Below are 20,590 nucleotides of genomic sequence, written 5' to 3'. Positions count from 1 at the left end.
GCAATTGGCAGTTTTGTTCCCAAAATGATTTTTAATATTTCAGCAATTCGGAAAAACTATAAAATATTTCACCTATCTAAAAAAATTTATCCAAAAGTGCTACAAATGCTTTTAACCAGCACAAACTCAGCACCAATAATCTGAGATCATTTAGAATGTGATTGTTCTATTTTTATTTTGTTAAAATCTACTTTTAACATACACTTTTCAAAAACATATTTTCAATGGTGCTGACAAATTGTAAAAAATCACATTATAAACATTTCTAGACAAGACTTTTGTATTCTGAAGTTTATAGACGTAGGGGCTGGCTACACAAAGGTGAATGAGACATTCAAAGAATTGAATGAGGTTTGATTACTAAAGTGTTACAACTTTGAAATGACTTTGGAGTCAGCAAACCTTTGCCGACTGTCAATGGCCCATTAGTCTGGAATGTTTGTCACTGCTCCTCACACCAATCAGTTTGGAAAGGCAGTGTGAATTTTACAGTTTTTTTTCAATTGCTAAGACAGATACTGCAATACTGAAGATGCTTTCTCAAAACTCTTCATACAGTCACCACAACATTAGCTTATGTGGGCTAAACTGTTAAGCATTTCACTTTGATTTCATGCAAAATGCAATCAATGACTAAATGCAATCATGACTAAAAGTCATGAATTTCTGTCTGACTCACAACATAAAATTTTCAGAAGCCATTTTGCACATACCAACATACTGACCCTAAAACTGCTAATAAGAGTCAAAACTGTAATATGTCATTTTATTAAATTACTATCAAGAAACTTTCTAAAATAGATTGTAAAAACCACATAATATAAACAAATTGACACAAGATCACAATGAATGCTGGATGCCAAGATATTTCTCCAGAGCAATGCCAAGGATGGATCAGGCATGTGAAGAGATACTACCCTGATTACTACCCTGTCTTAGCAATTGAAAAAAACTGTAAGAAAAGACACAATACTAGCCTTTTTACAGTTTATAACATGCAACGGATTAAATGTTGATGAATAAAATGTGCAATCACCGGAATAATACAAAACAATAAATGAATATTAGAACAACAAATTGTCACTCCTGATGAAGATGCCAAGCTTCAAAACAGTTCCTGTCTGGTTGAAGGCAAAAATAGGAAGCACATTCTTTGCACTTCCGAGGGGCTTTTGTATATACTGTATAATATCATTGTGCTGGATTAGTATGTACCGGCATGATCGCTAGCCAGGTACCTAGCCCTGTTTGTCTCTGGTGTTGTAAAAACTTCGGCTGTGTCTTCAGTTTACCTTAACTCCTACAAGTTATTCGGCTAAACAAAAGAATCTTGCTTGTTGAAATACCCCCGATCTCAACCCTATTGAACATTTGTGGGTTATGCTTAAAAGTTGGGTCTGTGCCAGAAACTCAACTAATTTAAATTAACTAGAAATTCTGCAAAGAAGAATTGTCACATATTCAGCTAGAATTATGCCAGTAGCTTGCTAATGGCTACAGTACCAAAAGATTCTGGTTGATACCTGTTGTACTTGTGTGTGTAAACTTGTGACCACAACTAAAATGTCTTTTTGTAAAGATAGCGCCAGCTCATGGTAACACCCTGCAAGTGAATGAATGGGCAAGTTTAGATGAGAATTTAGACACACCCCCAGAAGGAGGGGGGTTACTCCCTTTGGCTGGCGTTTGGCAGGCAACCGGCAGGCAGCTGGCTTGGAGGGGAAAATTGAGGTGGCTGCATCTGTGTGTGTGTGTGTGTATGTATATGTGTGTGTGTGTGTATATATATACGCGCATACATTTTCACCAGCACATAATAGCCTCCCATCAACCAATCCCTGTAGGCAAGCTTGTGCATGACAACTGACATTAGCCAAAATGATGGAGTCTTACTCTTAGTTTAGGAGTTAGCTCTTTTCATAACCAGAAGTTACTCTCAGCTACTTTGCAAATAGGTTTTAGGAAAAAACTCGTATTTAAAAACTTTTTGTGTGATTTAGGACTACTCTTAGTGGTAAGATAAGATGCTTTGTGAATACGGGTCTATGTTGAGAAACGCTGGTTTAAGCATCAGGAAGCTGGGAATCGTGCTCCATTTTTCCAGGGAAATTCTGACCAGAGAAACATGAAACATGAAGATAAAGAACAGAAATGGGAACCTGGGGGATATGAGCTCACACAATCTGTAGATGGCAGGGTGTGTGTGTGTGTGGTCCACAGATAAAATGTCCCCTCAACATGATGAAAACTCATCTTTTTTGACCAGTTTACTAGTCCCCATAAGGGAAAACAAAAGGGAAAATGTCTGTGTCTCTGACAGCGAGAGGAGCAACAGTGCCTGTCTGCTGGGGATTACTAGCTTCCTCTTTGTCTGCCTGTAAACACAGACCATTATATGTGTGACAAGGACAGTCCTCCCCCCTCCTCCCCACAAGCAATGTCTAAGAAAGTATGTTAAACCTTTATTCACAGTGAGAAGACTCCCCACCCACACCTAAAAGACACCCAGGAAAATCAAACCACCACAGTTTCCATGTTCCATGTCTTAAGTTACTGGAAATAGAACAGAATAAAATAACCATTTCCCCTTTTAACCTTGTGTCCCTAGCAAACTCTTAATAAGCACATTCTATTTATATAATTCTAGCATAGCCTGTGTGTGTGAATGGTGTGTGAGTGTGCCCTGCGATGGGCTGGCCCCCCATCCTGGGTTGTTCCCTGCCTCGTGCTCATTGCTTCCGGGATAGGCTCTGGATCCCCTGCGACCCAGTAGGATAAGCGGTTTGGAAAATGGATGGATGAATGGAATTCTAGCATAGCCTTCTATATACAGAAAATGAAGAAGTTCTGGCTTAAAAATAAGTTCAAGTGTTTCTGGCTAAAATCAATAATTTGAACCCTCAAGTGAAATCTTGCCTAGCGTCCACTGGCACCCCCCTGGAGAGGGTGGGCATGTTCACAAAAAGAAAGAACCCCATGCAGTTGTTCAGCATCAGTTAAATAAAAAAAAAAGCAGAGCCAGCTAACCACACGACAGCGTCCCACAGAGGATGCACCAGATGAACAGATGCTTTGGGTCAAATCATCTAAAGCCACGCCTGTTAGTTTCACCAACATAGCTGCTGGGGACAGGGCGGGGGTCTTGTGTCTAGGTTAGCCCTCCTTTTCTTCCTGCGGCTGGAGCTGCTCCTTCTCTATGTTGTCATCCTTGGGGGGCCTTACACGATTGAAGAAACCAAGCTGAAGGGGGAAAGGGAACGAACCATTAACACCTACACTTCAAGGAAGTGCACTGGGACCTTTGTTCAGCAAAGGGTGACACACATACCTTATACATGATAAGAATCATGAGTGCCAACAGCAGCAGGCCAGCCAGGATGGCCAGGGCAATGACCCAAGCAGGTACTGAAGGATTAGACAGAGTCCCGGTCCAGGTCACCAGGGTATTCACCTGCAGGCCAAAGCGAGGTCACATACTCAGGTGTGATTCAAGATAACCTTGTGGTAAACCTGTATGCAAATATGGGAAAGGGCAGCAGTCTCACCATAGTGGAGTTGGATGTCAGCTCAGAAGGCTTCTTCTTGTAGGGCATCTCTAGAACCCTGAAAGAGCCTGTGGACCTCACTACGTAGGAGTGATTCTGACTGTCATCCTGGAGATAGTAGGAAAAGGGGTTTTAGCATGAAGCCCTGTGACTGTGGGGGAGGGGGTTGGGGTCACTCACTGTAAGGAAGGTGCTGACAGCCAGGCGTGAGTAGATCATCAGGAGAGCGTGCCGATCCTGTTCCAGACGGCCTACCTGACACCTGATCCTAAGGCATTGGGCCTTCACACAGTCCTGGGAAAGAAGGCACAGAAAATGTCCCCCTCAGAGATGCTCAAGGGATCTGGGAGCTCTGTGGCACCATCCATACCAGGATTTCAAGTTGGTTCTCCGTCTCCTTTCCATCCAAGTCACGCCGAGTGCGGCTGTGCTTGGTGTCATCTGACCTGTCACCACTGGCTACCGTCGCATTGCCTTCTTTGACTTTCGAGCTCTGGAGCGGAGGAAGACTCAGTCAGGGAGGAAGGGCCTGTTAGATTCCACCCTATTAGCAGCACCCAGCCAATGAGCACTTGCCGTGACATTGAGGGGGTTGAGCTGCACTTCTGTGCTGCAGTTCATGGGTCCATCTATGTCGTACTTCATGATGTAGAGCAGTGAGCCATTGTTGAACCTGTAGGGCAACTCGACATCCAGAATGGCCTTGCTGATGTCACTCGGCCCCTTGTTCCGGAGCTGCAGGGAGACAGTGTGGGCTTGAGCTGGGTGGCCAAGCTCAGTGTGAGATGGAGACCCAGTGATCAGGGGTGTGAGATGGAGACCCAGTGATCAGGGGAGTGTGTGACCTCGTAGATGTGCTGAACCAAAGGCCCTATGTCCTCCTCAAAAACGGGGGGTTCAGCAGGCTCCCAGTTGGGGATGGGCAGGATCACTTGATCTGGCCCAGAGTTACTGTGGAAAACCAGGCATGGAGCATGAACTGAAGGTCAGGAAGGAAAGTTTTAGAAAGCTTCTTATTAAACAAGTTAGAACAGGAAGCTCTCAGGCTGAGGGGGAGAGGTCATCCTATGGCCATAAAAGGAAGTGAAATATACAGAAAGTAGATGTCCAGATGAAACAGCCGGCATCATCTGCTCACCCTCGAATTTCCACCTTGGCCATAACTTCGAGCTCCACCACTGTGGACACACTGTTGCTTTTGTTGTTATATGGGTTTGAGCTGCAAGGTGAACAGCAAAAGAGGCTATGAAGCAGGGAGCAGGGGCAGGCAGTGGGGGCATGATGGGTGGGTGGGGGTGGTGCAGAAAGCCAAACCCCAGTCCAACTCTTACCTGACGATCTCCATGCGGAACTCAATGGCGGTGTCCTGGTCGGAGACCTGATGAAGGCTGAAACGCAGGCCTGCCGTCAACTGCAGTGGGGGGTAGAGGGGGGTTGGTCAGTGACTGTCAGGCACCTATGCTGCTCTGCACTCTGAGTGGATGTTATACTTACTGTGGTTCCTCCTTTCATGGGGTTCCCAAGATCACACACCACAAGCCTAGTCTCCCGCGTGTAGGCACAGGAGATCCTGGAGAGCATCTGAGGAGGAAACCACGACGGCAGCTGCCATCACATTCCTTAGACAGTAGGACTCCTGCAGCAGGTGGGCTTAAGGACCTTGCTAAAGGGCTCAACAGTGATAACTGCCAGCCATGGGGTCTCAACTCGAAAGCTTGGAGTGACAGGTACAGAGCTCGTAAGTTGGAACGGCACAGGCAGCGCTCCCACCTCTTTGTTGCGTACGACCTCACTGAAGTCCGCTTGCGGGGGCATGTAAACATGGAGCTCTGCCTCGTATGCGCCCTCCCCCACATTCTCCGCCGTCACCTCCAGCGTCAAGGGACCGTCATCACCAATATACATCTGCTTCTGTTTGCTAGGCAGAAAAGGGTCACATCTGTTAGGGGCCACATGTCCAGGAAAAGGCTGGCCCCTGATCCTGCCTATGCACCACAGACCTGAGAACTGAGAGCCGCAGGTCTGGCTTGCAGATGTTGTCCTCGCCACAGTCCAGCAGAATGTGAGCCTAAAAGTATGACATAGCCAGACGGACAAGCAGAATAGACAAACAGAGCAGACAGGCATAAAGAGAGAGCAAGAGAGTGAAGGAGAGCAGGCATTGATGTAAGCGGAGGTCTAGCAACAACTGCTGTGTGCTGAACACTGTCAGGATTCGTCAGTAATACTATGTATGATACAGGACATTCAGCCCTTTTCAGGGCCAAACACCATTTTCAGCACCTGTGTGGATACGTTGGGGTAGATGAAGGGGTTCAGGATGGGCAGGAGGCCGGCCAAGTCCACAGCCGTCTGTGTATCCAGGCTATACTCCATGAAAATGACAATAGGCGTGATCTTATCCCGGAACTCTGACTCGTCCTGTGGGAGACGCACAGAGTGCCGTTAACCCCGCGGAATGCACCTCGCCCCCCCTCTAACCCCTGTGATGCAGAAGCTCACAATGAGGAAGGCGGTAAGCTCCTCGCATGTGGAATCCTTGCCATTGCTGACACTGATGTTCCTCGAGTAGTGAGACATCTTGCTCTGCAGGAACATCACACGCTTTATAATTCCCTTGGGCTTCAGCCGGTCCAATGTAAGGTTCACCTGGAAGCCTGGGGAGCAATGGCAACATGTTTGATCTTTGTGATCCTGCCTGTAAGTGGCAGGCTCACGTATCGAGACTTACGCAACGTGGATGTGGCTCCTTTGCCCTGGGCCTGTAAGCAGAAGCGCACCTGAAAGCTGAAAAGGAAGCAGAAACAGCAGGTTGTTGATCATGTCCCATCCTGAGACAGGAGGTGGGAGGTGCACAGACTATCACCATGACATGCTGGATCCACTCCCAGGCAGTGTGCAGCTCTTTTGCTCCGGGTTCAGCATGGAGGGGATGCTGTCCAGGGTGGCAGTCACCCGAATGACAGGTCGTGACCTGTCATGAAATGGGGAAGGTGGTCAGGCCACCCAAACTCCTAAAGGCTTGATAATACAGCCTGTTTGCACAGCAGGACCAGCTGCACTCTTCAAAGTGCCTGTGATCTGTGCTCACTAATAGCAGTGAGGTGGAACTCTCCTCTTCAAAGCAGCCCGTAAACGCAGAGCCATAAAACCAGTATGTTTACCTGTAAAGCACCGCTGTGTCTGCACCAAACACTCCAACCAGCAGGTCTGTGAGGCAGAGCAGGAATGTCACATCACCGACCCCGACTACGAGGAGCACCAGTCACCAAAGTCAAGGCAATTATACAAGCAAGTACTGCAGGATGGATCCACAGGGGCCCTAAACAGACATCTGACTTAGCAGAGTCTAAGAAACTAGATCAGCATCAAGATGAAAGATCATCTTCACTAGGAATGTGCCTTACTGCCACAGTGCCGTGAGAAACCCGCCCCTCCCGTGCATATCTGGGTCCCTCCTCTGCATACCTGGGTACCCGTTCTGGTCGATGTCGGTCGCACCGTGCATGGCGTAGCCGAAGCTGGGCAGCATGCTGCTGGTGGCCCACTTTCCCATGAGTACCTGGGAAGCACTGGATTGGGGCCCCTCAGCACGACCATTGTGGATGTACACCAAGCCCTGACGTTCCGGCCCGCCGTAGGGGGCGGCAATGGCTACGTCTGCAGAGGGGTGGCAGGGTGACACTGCCAGTCAGTGGGGGGTGCTTGCCGGCTTTGGCATATACATCCTTTCCAGGAATGACTGTACCGTTGAAGCCATCCATGTCCAGGTCGCCCAGTGGCATGATGCAACTGCCAAAGCGAGCGTAGATCTCTGTGCCCATCAGCCTCTGCGAGAGTTGAAAGGTGAAGCTGCCCCTCCCCAGGTAGATGTATACCTGGCCCACCTCGCGTAGCTTGCCGTCAGAACCACGGTCCATGAAGAGGGGGGCACCCACAAGCAAGTCTATGAAACTAACACAGGAAAACGGCACGGCATCAGAGCAGACAGGCGCCTCATCTGACTTCCCATTTACCATCAGGGAAGCTGAAAGAAAGAGAGTCAGCAGCAGAAAACACAGGGTGACATACCCATCATTATTGACATCAGTCACCGCTACAGAGTGTCCAAAGTATGCTGCCATCTGTGGGTGTCACAAAAAGAGAAATCAATCAAAAGCACCTGCACTGTGATCTCTGCACCATTTTGAAGCTGAACAGAAGCAGTCAGATTATCCCTAATGACTTTGGGAAGAAGGGGCCGCATGGTGGTGCAGTGGTTAGCACTGTTGCCTCACACCTCTGGGACCCAGGTTCAAGTCTCCGTCTGGGTAACGTGTGTGGAGTTTGCATGTTCTCCCCATGTCGTCGTGGGGTTTCCTCCGGGTACTCCGGTTTCCCCCCACAGTCCATGCTGAGGCTAATTGGAGTTGCTAATTGGTGTGCATGTGTGAGTGAATGGTGTGTGAGCGTGCCCTACAACGGGCTGGCCCCCCATCCTGGGTTGTTTCCCGCCTCGTGCCCATTGCTTCTGGGATAGGCTCCAGACCCCCCACGACCCAGTAGGATAAACAGTTTGGAAAATAGATGGACTTTGGGAAGAATATGAACTCAATGGCAACCAATCACATCCTTCTCATTTGTGTCCTTTCATATCCATTAGTGTTTTTTCTTACATCTGGTATATTTGCAGGTGTTCAGAGTAAGGCAGAAGAACCTTTAGTACAAGTCCCTTGTGAGATGCTTAACAGAGGCAGCTGGGAATTACCCATAAACCCTCACCTGCACCCCAGTGAAGTTGACCATGGACACCATATTCATTCCATTGAGGATGTTGACCTGTTGAAACACAAAGACATTTCTATTCTCACAAGCTTCCTGAAGGGGGGACACTAAGAGCTGCAGTGGGTGGGCGGTGCGGCTCTTACATAGCCAAGGGCATTGTCACCTCGGGGAACTCCAGTGATGTAGTCTGTACACAGAGGACATAGGAAATTAACTAGTTTCAGACTTCTTCATTCTGACTATGTTTATGTCCTGAAAGTCACATGGCTTCTGACAACCCAAACGATTTTGTGAAAACTCACCATCTTCCCCGTCATTGTTGCAGTCACCAACTGCCAGGGAGTAACCTAAGAAATGCGATGAGACCTAGTGTTAGTGCAGCAGAAGTTGGCAACACTGAAGCTTCCTAACAGCAACTTCCCTGGTGGCACTGATGGAGAGCCCCTCACCCAGATAGCTGTCATCAAACTCAGCTATCGCAGGCCTGGTGGACATCTGCTTAAGGTATTTGATTTGCAGTTCATCACTAGCGCGACTCATAATTTCAGAAATCTCATCAGATATCAGCTGTCCTGAGAAAGAGACATAACCCAGTTAGTTCAGAGCACAATGATTGTACTGAATCCTCCATTTCATGACTTTACAAAGACTATGTTAAAATAGCTACAGATTCTGACACACATTCATTTTCAGTAAGAAGACACCCACAGTCAAGAGAAGTGAGGAGCTGAGTGTATTACCAGCCAGCCATAGGGGGCAGCCCTACCAAGCAAGTATAATATTTAGATCTAATGCAGCACAGAGCAAAGGAGCATCTCTCATGTTCTAGGATGGGGGAGGTGTCAGTCTATCCATATCCTGCTAATCCTTGGAGGGATGCTAAAGCTCAGCACAGCGGGAAAGTGCTGCCTGAGAGTTAAGGCTACTTCCAGCAGTGAGTAAGGTCCCCGCTCCCCTGTAACCACTGCAAACATGGATGCCATGGAGGTCACCTTGCCAGTAGAAGCTGCCAGGTCCTCCAACAACAACACGCTTATTCTGTTAAAAGAGAGGAGAATACTCACTCAGGACATGTGCTCACTGGACACCTCATCCAGACACATTAAGCTCCACATGTACTTGATGTAAGGGAGAACAGGTAGCTTACCTTCACAATATCAGCACTAAATCCAGCTTGACAGAAACCCTGGCCGTTTGGAGAGCCAGAGGCTGAAACAGAAACAAAAAGTGCTCCAATATCCAGGCTAATGTGACTGATGGAGAGGCCCCTTGTGCGGGTTTCAGGCTCACTCTCAATATTCAAGTCTAGACTAAAAACACACCTGTTTAGTTTAGCGTATAGGGACACTAGTTCTAGCTCTAGCTAACTCCTCACTCCCAGTCAGACCTATAGTGTGAGGTGTAGAGCTGGGTGGGGATCGGTGCCATTGGCTTTGGATAAACTGGACTGTCAGTGCTGTCACTCTAGCTTCACAATCCCTTGTGGAATTGGAGTGCTGACATTTCAGGGACTCCCCATGCCTGCATTCCCACTTGCCTCTCCCTCCTACTGATGCTGCCATAGCCATATCTGCCGGAGCTTGCACATTGCACTTCATATTGCACTCACCTAGCTGTTAGCACTGCCTATAGCCTGCTCTGCTTTGACTAATTGTACATTTTATTTCCCATACTCCTGGGGGGTGATGCCTGGAGACCTCAATCTATCAATGCTGTAAAGCGCTTTGAGACGATGTAATGTTGTGAAAATGCGCTATACAAAAATAAATTTGTTGTTGTTGCCTCATACACCCCTCACACCACACAATTACAGCACCTCACCAGGGCACCATTGTATACCTGTCCTGCATGGGGAGTACTCCGCCACTTTTCCATTCTTGTTCAGGAAACAAGTGCCCACTGGCTCTCTCTCCTTACCCCCAGAGGTGCCCCATTGGTAGAGAGGGGCACAGGCCTGGAGAGGGAAACAGACTCCTAAGCCTGACCAGTTCAGCTGGAAGGTAGGAGAGAACCACGGGCTGCACAATGCGGGGTATAACAGCTCACCAGGATGGTGTCCCCCTGTGCCCGCACAGATGCTCCAAACCACTGGCTGGACTTGAACTCCATCTGCACATTGTCCGTGATCCTATTACCTGAGTGGGAGGGTTATGGCAGTCGATGAGCCGATGAGCGTGTAAAAGCAGACAACAGTGGGGGGGGGGGAGGCCCCCAGGTCATGACGACACAGCAACATGCTCACACAGGTCAGATGTCCTGCCAGCTCAGAGTATTTGACTCCATAGACCACGGGTGGGTAATCTTATTCAGAAAGGGTATGTGGGTTTTTGGGATAACCTTTAGGCCAGCTGTACAAACTCTGGTGTCAGTACTCCTATTAGTCATTTAATTATGGAGTTGCAGCAAAAACCCGTTTACCCAATGGATCTTTATGGGTAAGACTGCCCACCCCTGACACAGACAAACAGTTGAAATTATTAATAGGATGTCCCCTGTCCTGCTTCATAACAGCAGGATCATCACAGACAGTACTCTAATTGGGAACTGCTACAAACATGAAATTACTGGAGCTTCTGTCAGCATGCGCAGATGTCAGCCATGTTCAGGGACATGCCCAGACCCCACACAGGGTGAGACAGTTGGCAGTTTGAAAACAGATGAACCCAGAGCAGGCGAGGCGCTCTAGAACGAGGCATTCTCGGTCAGCGTGAGCAGGCTGGAGGGACACAATCCGCAAATGGACATGGGCACAGGGTAACCATGCCCAGGAAACACACGGCTCAATAGCTGTGGTAACTGGCTCAGACAATAGTCAGTCTGTCAGACCCTGCTGCCTGATCCTGGGATATTAGTGAGATGCATGTCTCAGCTTGTGTGTGGCCCCCCAGCTCAGGCTGACATACAACAACTCACTTCCTCATACTTAGTCACAGAGAGCCCATGCTGACATACAACAACTCACTTCCTCATACTTAGTCACAGAGAGCCCCATCCCCCCCCCCCCCCCCCCCAATAACAACTGTGGTCATATAAAAAATAACCACAGTGAGTCAGTCTCTGGGGAGCTGGAGCTACAAAGGCAGAGATGTACATTGGGTTCTGCTCGCAGTGCACATGCTGGCCGTGTGGCGCCGGCATGTCCGAGCAGGGCCAGGAACATTCCGTGGTGGTGGGGTGGGGCAGCTGCAAGTTAAAGCTCAGAGATAAGGCAGAGCATGAGCAGTCATGTTGGGCTGGGCCCAGGAATCAGCATATCAGAGAAGCACCATCGCAAACTGAAGGTGACTCCATGATGAAGTGCTCTGTCATGGGCATGGCACAAATGGGCAATGGTGGGCCCTCCACAGAGAATGCCCATCTGCTCACCTTCTAAGGGCCCTGGACAACTAGGGGTGTAAAGATGCATCAATGCATCATGATGAATTGATTATTAAGGTGACGATTCAATGCATTGGTCTGTAAAATCAGGATAATTTTTGCATTAAATATAGACACTTCATTGGTCCAATGTGTGAATCTTCGCCAATTTTGCTAGCCAATACTTAAACCTTATCAATATTCAAAGCAACACCAGAGCTAGAGACAAAACTACCAAGATAATGGAAATGACTGCCCTGAACAATCAGCTATTTTCCATAGTGGAGGACTAGAGATTTTATAGGCTCATTCACCACATAGAACAGGTGACACCACAGTCTCCCTTTCAAGGTACAAGTATGATTTATGTTATTTGTGTTTCACTTAAAAAGTTACCTTTACTTATTTTTTCATTTATACTAAACTACAAACCAGTTGTCAAATATCTGACCAAAAACAACTCATTTTAGTGTAGGACTGCTTGACACCCATATTACCGATATACACAATACCGAAACAGAAAGTTTCTTTAAAAGTAGCGTGAAGTGCGGGGGAACGGGACCCACCGCGGGTGTCGAAGGGAATCTGGGCGCAATTGGAGCCGCTCTGCCACGCACAACTGTACACGGACCCCCTCTCCACCACCTCGGGGGCGCCGGACGTGTTGGCTTTGGGGGCACCGACCAGCACCCGTAACCTGCGTAAAGACGGCTTTCAGACAGGCAGAAGCCGGTGACATTCTAAAAGCTTTTATTCTGCTTACATTTTAGAAGCGCATCTTCTTACGTCTTTCGCGCTGCACTATGTCTGTGCGAATACAGCTGAAATGACGCTAAAGTTTTACCCGAAAAGGATTGTGCCCATTTAAAAAATGCTCGTTTATTAAGTGAGAGACTGAAGGAAAATGAGATGACTAGCATCAAAATGCATGACTACCGATAAACGTGCATGACAGGCATAAATACGCTGGGGAAAAAACCAGCCAACTCACTGCCCGGTCTCCGGGGTGAAGAAATCCACAGCAAATCCAAAGTAACTCCCTTGTGGCCCAAGATAAACCGAAGGACTCTCAGCATCCAGGTTGAAGTTGACGGCGCGATGCAGGCAGCAGAAGCCGAGCAGCAGTGCCAGCGGAGCGACTCTGCTCCTCTCCATAATGCCGCGGTGCTGAAGGATCACGGGGACTTTAGCTGGACGGTGAAGATGCGACGGCCGACAGTCCTGCTAATGCACAATACCCGTTCTTTAAAGGACGTATACGATGAGTAATCCCGGCAGACAGACAATGAGATAAATCGCAGACAATAGCCGTGTCAATGCACAGCGTCCACCCGTCCGCCGCCGAATTCGCGATCGCTCTGCCCTGATTTGGTCACGAGTCGTCCCAACAGCGGGGCGGTGGGTGGGACAGTGCCTGCTTGCCAGTCCGCCGTACCTAGTACAGGAAGTGCTGGGGACGCCCCCAGCACCCGAAAGGCAGCATATATTTCCGTGATTTTATCAATGGACAGGGTGGTCGGACTGCACCTGGTGCAGCGATTATACGCAGTCGACATGAGATCCGTTCGGCTAGCTCGCTAGGTAAAACCGACAAATTGAGGAAACTACTTATGCCATTTAACGAAATGAAACCAGATTTACTGTACATGTTAAAGTTACTAAAGAGTGTGCAATATCTCCAGAATAGACGTCACAAACAAAGATAAAGATACGTTTAATGATCACAACTGGGTTTATCCGAATAATAAATATAATGACAAACTGACCGGACTGCATGGTATCTGAAGTACGCAGTAAATGTCCGGTACGGGCTGTGCTTCGAGGCCTGAGCAGACCATCCAGGAGTAAGTCACTTAGGGGAGATCAGGGAAGCACCTGGAAAATACTCGGTTAAGTCACACTGTTACTAAATGTAGACTTGTTTGTTCTCACACTGAAAGCTATACCGTTGAGTAATGCAGGTCTGGCTCTATCCCTGTTTACATGCAACTTAAATAGTTGTTTTCCTGTCTTTCTGGATCAAAAAGAAAATGCACCTTTTAGCTTCACATAAGGTAATATGTTTTACTCTTATATCAAGAACCATCAGACTCACGGGTCTGAGGACAAATCAAAAAGACATGAGGTTTATGTTCAGCTTTGGGTGGATCCCCTTCTGCAAAGGCAGGCAAGGTGTCCATACTGTAGGAATGTACAGAGACATTGCACTGGTTGAAATCCACTCCAGGAGGGATGGCAGGGTGGAGGACTTAGGCACCTGTTACCAAATAGCCAGCAGCTCCAAGCTGTTTTTTTTCTCTCTTAAATAACCCTGTAGTCTAATTGGGGTAGAAGAGAAACTATTAGAGCTGGTCAAAATGACACAGCTCTGCAGAAAGGGATGGCCCCTCCACCTACACCAATGAAGTTCGGCGATGCAATGCTGCTCTGCCTGGCAGGCTTATCAGAAGGCTCTGTCAAATCAAACAAAAAGGGCCTCATTTGTTTTCTTCCAGAGACACAACTGTTCTTTTGTGGCAGCTGACAGTGTGTTGGGGAGTGGGAAGGGGGGGCACACCATGTGACCTAAGGACGCATGTGTTTAAGGATGCATACAGCCCATGGAACCACAATAAATGTTTAATATCAAGTTCTGGTTTCCAGGCCATTCAGAGCAACATTCCAGGGTGGGAGCGGCTGCTGGACTAGAAGCACATTCCAGCTTATGTCAGCACCTCACATTTTTTAATATGACCAGGAATCGTATATCATTTAAATCCCAGTAGCAGCATCCTGATGTCATGTGCAGCCACTCACAGTTCTGCCCAGCCAGCCGGCCAGGCAGTGCTGTGCCCCCAAGCAAACCTACCCATAAATCCTGCTTCTGCTGGCCAGTTTTTGGGGAGTATGGGATAAATTGGGGAGCAAAAACTGTCTCCCTACTCTCTGTGTAGTCACAGGATGAAATATCATCATGAAGGCACTTTCTCTCAGACTGACAAAACACTGCAGGACTGAAACAGCCGGAGCTTAGTATTTCACAGGCAGAACCCAAACATACAGTATTCCTGTTTAGCAGTATGGAGTATTATTTAGCACTATATAACATAGAATATAAGTATTATGATATTATTAAAAAGTATGCCAAATATTCATAATGTAATCATTACAATGTAAGCATTATAATGTATTCAACACAATGTAATCAATTGAGTATGTATTTGCACCTTGTATTTGCCTGAGAGTTTTTGTTAGCTACTTTATGTTAGTCCAGAATCTATGAATATCCACTTTTATTAGTGTATACTTTATTACTATGTTGAAGGACAAATATATTATCAACCCTCTAGTTTAGGGTTAGCCTATCTTTTCTTCAACGGGCCGCTGTGTATGCAGGTTTTCGCTGCAACTCCATAATTAGAGGGCTGATTGGCTGAAGAGTCCTCACACCTGGGTTTGAATAGCTGACCTAAAGGGTATCCCAAAAACCCACATACACACCGACTCTTTGTGGATAAGATTGGCTACCCCTGCTCTCAATGTGAAACAGGCTGAAGCTGCCAAGGTTTACTACTGAAGGAAGGGATTTGCCTGAGTTCACCAGAAGTTCATGGCTGAGCATTTTTAAAAGTGGAGATGGTCACGCCACCATAATGTTCAGCCGAGGCACCAAACAGTAAAAGAGATGATTGTCAAACTTATCATCTAGGGGTGTGAACCAAGGGAAAAAACAATGATTGCAAATGGTTGAAGGAATGATGCTCAAGTGACAAGATATTGATGAATGATAAGAACTTGTATAAAAATTGGTGTAAAACAGTATTGGACACACTCCTGCAGGGTGTCCAGCCTTGGTTGTAACCTCACTGTTGCAATAAAGACTGAATCTGAAGATCTACACAAGTGGCTCCTGACTCCTGATTGAGGGGGGGAGAGAGAAAACCACAACAGTAGCTCTGAAAAAAGAGAGAACTAGATGCCCTACTGCTCATTTCCCTCCTATTCCCTACCTCTCTAATCATAACCAGCGTCATGCAAAATTGAGAATTTGAGAATTGTGTTGCATTTTACTCTTGAACTGGACTTTGAATAAAATTGGCCACATCCTACAGGATGTTGAATTGGAATGATAGGAGGAAGAATTTAATTCATTTAAATTCAAAGAAATTCAACGCAGCATCAGCAACCACACTATCTACAGTTCAGCCTAGGTAGTTTATGTGACACTGAGCAGGTTTGGACCTGGTCAGTACTCTGATGGGCGATCAAGTAAGGAAGCATAGGTTGTTGCTGGAAGGGGTGTTGGTGTGACCAGCAGGTAACACTCATTCATTCCAACACACCACACAAGAATATCGTGTAATCTAGCAAAACACTAATAATCATATAACAGATTTGCTTTATAGTTGGTAGATGTATATACTTATACAAGTAGGTAAAATGTAATTTATATCTGCATGATGACAATAAAAATGTTTAGTCAACTCTATCAATATACATTTTGTTTATATTGGCCCTTTATCAGGGACACATATTTAGTCCTTGCATATTTAAGTGTTCTGGAGCCGACACCTTATCGTGGTGGAGGGGTTTGCATGTTCCAGTGATCCCAGGAGTTGCATGGGGCTTTATGCCCCTGGTAGGGTCACCCAAGGCAAACAGGGCCTGGGTGAGGAACCAGACAAAGTGCGGCTCATTAGACCCCTTATGATGACTAACAACATAGATTCATGTTTTCCCTCACCCAGACACAGCTCACCAGGCACCCCCCCCCAGAGCCAGGCCTAGGGGTGGGGCTCAATGGCGAGCGCCTGGTAACCAGGCCTGCACTCATGGGGCCTGATCGGTCACAGTCCGAAGAAGGCATACTGGAAAGAATTTCAATTGGATTGGAGGTCAAGATACAGTATATAAGCAGATGTTAGTTGTATATGTTATTTGCATTCCCACTTGCCTCTCCCTCCTACTTATGCTGCCATTGCCATATCTGCCGGAGCTTGCACATTGCACTTCATTTTGCACTCACCTAACTGTTAGCACTGCCTATAGTCTCCCCTACTTACATGTGACGTCGACACTACTAGTGACGTCCCTGCATCCAGCTCGTCGTTCTGCCTGTGTCATCTTCCATGTATGACCCCCTGCCTTACTTTTGGTTGCCTGGCGATTGGAAGGAGAGTCGGCACCAGCTTGTCATCACCTCCCTGCTTCCCGGTTATTTTTCAAATCTTATGATTGGGACAGTGCGACTTGGCACTTAACCATCTCTCCTATTTGACTCTCCCTGCCGGCCTCTGGAGGATGGGCTCCCGCTTTGAGTCTGGTCCCTCCCAAGGTTTCTGTCACGGTAACCAGAACAGAGAGACTCGGATCCAGAATTGCAAACCCACGAAAGGTTTATTTGCGCTTGCCAAGCGACAGCACAGAAAGGGACAGGCAAAAGGCGAGGTCGAAGGACAGGCAGGTAAGTCGATAGCCGGGGAGTCAATCCTACACAGAGGCACGGGACACGACCACACAGGGAAGCGGGGACGAGACATGCCGAGCTCGGCAGGGAGGGCAGATCAGGTATGGGAACGGGTCTGGAAAGGGAAGGCAAAACAGGTAAGGAACAAACACGAGGTAAACGGATCAGGTCAGGAATCAGGGTAAGACAAGAAAGTGCTTCGCAAGGCTCGAATACATCAGCGCAATACTTCGCGGTGGACTGGTGTGATTAGGGTGCCTTTATCCCTCGTCTCATTAACCCTAACTTCCCAGACCTTGTAGGTCCCGCCTGTGTGGTCGTGACAGTTTCTTCCTTCTTGGGAGTTTTTCCTTGCCACTGTCGCCTATGGCTTACTCACTGGGGGCTTTGGGTGAGGATGCTGTAAAGCGCTTTGAGACGATGTAATGTAGTGATAATGCGCTATACAAAAATAAATTTGTTTGTTTGTAAAGCCCCCTGTGGATGTTTTGCAGCCAGTGTATTTGTCTACCCTAAGTAGAGTAAAACTTTGAGTAAGAATTAGTTGAAGCATGTATGATATTTAGCTTTCTTATAGAAACTGGTGTGGCACAGTTACAGTTTGGGCAACTAATGGCTATAGCACTTTCTCAGATTTCTTTCTAAGATTAAAATTTAAATAATATTTATATTTTTCATGTCTGTTGTAGAAAAATTATAAATCAACCTCTCATAACACAGAGAGTCACTTAGAATAAAAGTCTGGACTTCTTAGTTTGGTGAGTAAAGAAAATCTCTTTTATTCTAGCAATTCAGCAAAGCGCTCCCGTCACACTCTGGCACTTGGTACCAAGTCACACAGAGCACATAGAGCAACCAGTTGTTAAACCATAACTCCAAATTCCCAATAAGGACTTCTAAGTCCTGACTGGTCACTAAACACCAACAAACCAAGCTCAAATGTATAACAAACACAATTCTCCTGCTCTATTGGTTCACCATGGTAGCAAGGTAAAATACACCCATATTGGTCAGTTTACTGGAATCTGTCTCGGCTTCTAGACTCTACTTGAGATCCGTATATAGATATTGATCATATGACATTGAATTACTATTAATGTTTGGGTGTTTCATTAATTAATGATTAGCACATTGACGTCATTGTCATTGATTCACTGCAAATACATGCTTAACATATGATTAGTATGATTAACATGATTACTTATACTTTTGCACTCCCACGTAACATACTATCTATTGTCTGCTGCAACTATTTTATAAAGCTATAACTCGTTGTGCACCAGTTGGGGCAGCTTTGAATCTCTTCCTGCAGGTGGTTTCTCCCCCCCCCTTTTGTTCCGCTGTCTGCCTCTCCAAGGTCTGAGCTTTCTTCGGGGTCTGCGGAACTTACTGCAGGCAGCTATCGCGAAGCGAGGTCACACAGTATTCAAAACAATCTCTTCTTGCCTATGGCCTAAGACATAACAGATCCAATATGACTCCCTCCCGGGCCTACCAATGTCCAATTTTACTTCCACAATATATAGCCTAGACATTTAAACCATGATAAGGGGTGTCAGTTATGTAATGTTGCTGTTATGATTTCAGGATGTCTATAAACAGATTAACTGTTTATTTTTTGCTGAGAACTGCTTATTGCATGCATGAGAAAAAGGCGCCACTGACTCTAGAGATGAGGTGCTTCTGTGGTGAGGCATGAGATGTGCATCTTACACAGGCAGGATGGCTGGTCTAATCTATTAACATGGGCGCCAAAGTAAAAATCAGTACTCTCCGCAGACGTGAAGCACACTCCATGCATCAAGTGTGTTCCAGGTGTAAAAACTGAAGTGTGGCATACTTTATCAAAGTTACCCCAGAACGAAGATGCAATAACAGGCTGGTTTGCAAAATAAAACTCCTGGGCTGAAAACATAATGTCACGGGAGATCGACACATAATCCTTGTCCATACCTGGTGTAAGGTATAACTAATGATACAGTTTTAAGAAAGTTTTGGAAAAAAACCTTTTCGTAATTAAACAAATAAAAAAACTTGGCGCTGGCAAGATAAGCACCAGGAGTAATGAATGACCAAGTGTCTTTGGTTAACCGTTGTCTTTGAAAGGAAACCTAGATAATTTTTATTGTGAATAATAATTTGAGTATAATGATCTTTTATGGACAGTCTTTTTTAAGGGTGATTGTACATTAGAAATATGTCCGAATTGGGAGTGATTTCTGTACAGTAGGTAAAACATCAGACTGTGGACAAAGTTGGTGCCAGGCAAACAGGCACCAGGTTGAAGAAGTTCAGTCTGTTTTCCAGGGAGGAGAAATCTTGCCACCAAAACTAACTAAAGATGAAAGACCCGTGCATAAAACATGTCTGTGTATTAAACAGAATCCTCATTTTATTAGTTAATGAACCTGTCTATAAGGTGAATATAGAATGGAATAGTATGATAACTGATGTAACTGAATACACAACTCTAAGTACAACCATTTCCTCGATCAGTATTCTGCCGTTATGGAGACAGACAAGAAATGCATGAGAGCAGACAGTGTAATTAGCCTGTAGGAGGTATACCTTCTGATCCTGTCCCCTATTTTTTAATGTATTTATGATCAAGAAAACATAGAACTATAAATGTCCTGTATATGATGTTTCTGAAGAATTTGCTATTGTAATGTAGGTCAGTTGACCTACAGGGAGTTGCAAGTGTTTGAAATATAAGTAATTTGCACAGAATTTTACAGTATTTAGAATGACTAGTGTAATTGCGCTTATTTGTGTTTTTCTTATGGTTGTTGTATACTACAGATACTAGAATTATAACGGTTACATTAACAGCCTGATATGTCAGAAATGTTTGTAGTTTGGAATATATACTTGTATTGTGGGCCAAGAGATTCACTGAGACAGGTCCCTGCAGAACTGTTTTGAAGCTTGTGGTTGTTTGGCTGATGTGACCACACCCAGGTCTCTGCTGTAGTAAGGCTAATCCTTTGCATTTTACTGCTGGCCTTTCTAAGAGGTAAGATGGTACAGTGAGGAAAATAAGTATTGAGTATGTCAACATTTTTCTCAGTAAATATATTTCTAATGGGACTATTGACATGAAGGGCCTCAGATGTTTGTAACAACTAGTGTAATACACACATACAAAGAAATAAAAACAAATAAGTCCATAAATTATGTGTAACAAAGTGAAATGACACAGGGAGTAAGTATTGATCACGTGAATAAAGGAGGTGCAAAAAAGCATGGAAAGCCAAGAAACCAGCTGAAATCTGCCAGTATTTAGAAAGTAATCCTGCCCCTATCAGTGCTAATTGATGGTCTATAAAAAGCTCTCTCATTATCATGGTGTCAGACAAGAAGTGTCTCATGATGGATAAAACCAAAGAGCTTAAAAGACCTTTGCAACCTGATTATTGAAAAACATACTGATGGCATTGGTTACAGACGTATTTCTAACCTTCAGAATGTTCCAGTT

The 20,590-nt window shown here is 46.0% G+C and overlaps 1 protein-coding gene across 1 annotated transcript; it reads right to left on the bottom strand.

Annotated features, from left to right (window-relative positions):
* Positions 1–2,449: 2,449 nt before the first annotated feature.
* Positions 2,450–13,069, bottom strand: LOC125739407 (integrin alpha-V-like). The gene is made up of 30 exons (XM_049009507.1): positions 12,658–13,069; positions 12,233–12,363; positions 10,356–10,444; positions 10,149–10,263; positions 9,457–9,518; positions 9,302–9,347; positions 8,759–8,881; positions 8,612–8,656; positions 8,453–8,496; positions 8,307–8,363; positions 7,617–7,669; positions 7,294–7,499; positions 7,014–7,205; positions 6,710–6,755; positions 6,412–6,519; positions 6,277–6,332; positions 6,048–6,202; positions 5,829–5,966; positions 5,546–5,613; positions 5,316–5,463; positions 5,040–5,126; positions 4,877–4,956; positions 4,684–4,764; positions 4,391–4,496; positions 4,122–4,280; positions 3,916–4,038; positions 3,726–3,839; positions 3,546–3,653; positions 3,329–3,451; positions 2,450–3,240 (listed from the first exon to the last, which is right to left on the bottom strand). The coding sequence occupies exons 1-30, from the start codon at positions 12,819–12,821 to the stop codon at positions 3,154–3,156; spliced, it is 3,114 nt and encodes a 1,037-aa protein (XP_048865464.1). The 5' UTR covers positions 12,822–13,069; the 3' UTR covers positions 2,450–3,153.
* Between the last annotated feature and the right edge of the window lie 7,521 nt (positions 13,070–20,590).

This window comes from Brienomyrus brachyistius, chromosome 1 (assembly GCF_023856365.1).
Source record: "Brienomyrus brachyistius isolate T26 chromosome 1, BBRACH_0.4, whole genome shotgun sequence".
In the NCBI taxonomy this organism is placed as follows: Eukaryota; Metazoa; Chordata; class Actinopteri; order Osteoglossiformes; family Mormyridae; genus Brienomyrus; species Brienomyrus brachyistius.
This window is presented reverse-complemented; position numbering and strand designations above follow the sequence as displayed.

Coding starts and splice junctions, on each gene's coding strand:
- LOC125739407 (XM_049009507.1), bottom strand. CDS start 12,821: ATGGAGAGGAGCAGAGTCGCTCCGCTGGCACTGCTGCTCGGCTTCTGC. Junction 7,670..8,306: donor TCAACTTCACTGGGGTGCAG/GTGAGGGTTTAT, acceptor TGACACCCACAG/ATGGCAGCATACTTTGGACA. Junction 3,452..3,545: donor TGACATCCAACTCCACTATG/GTGAGACTGCTG, acceptor TTTGGCCTGCAG/GTGAATACCCTGGTGACCTG.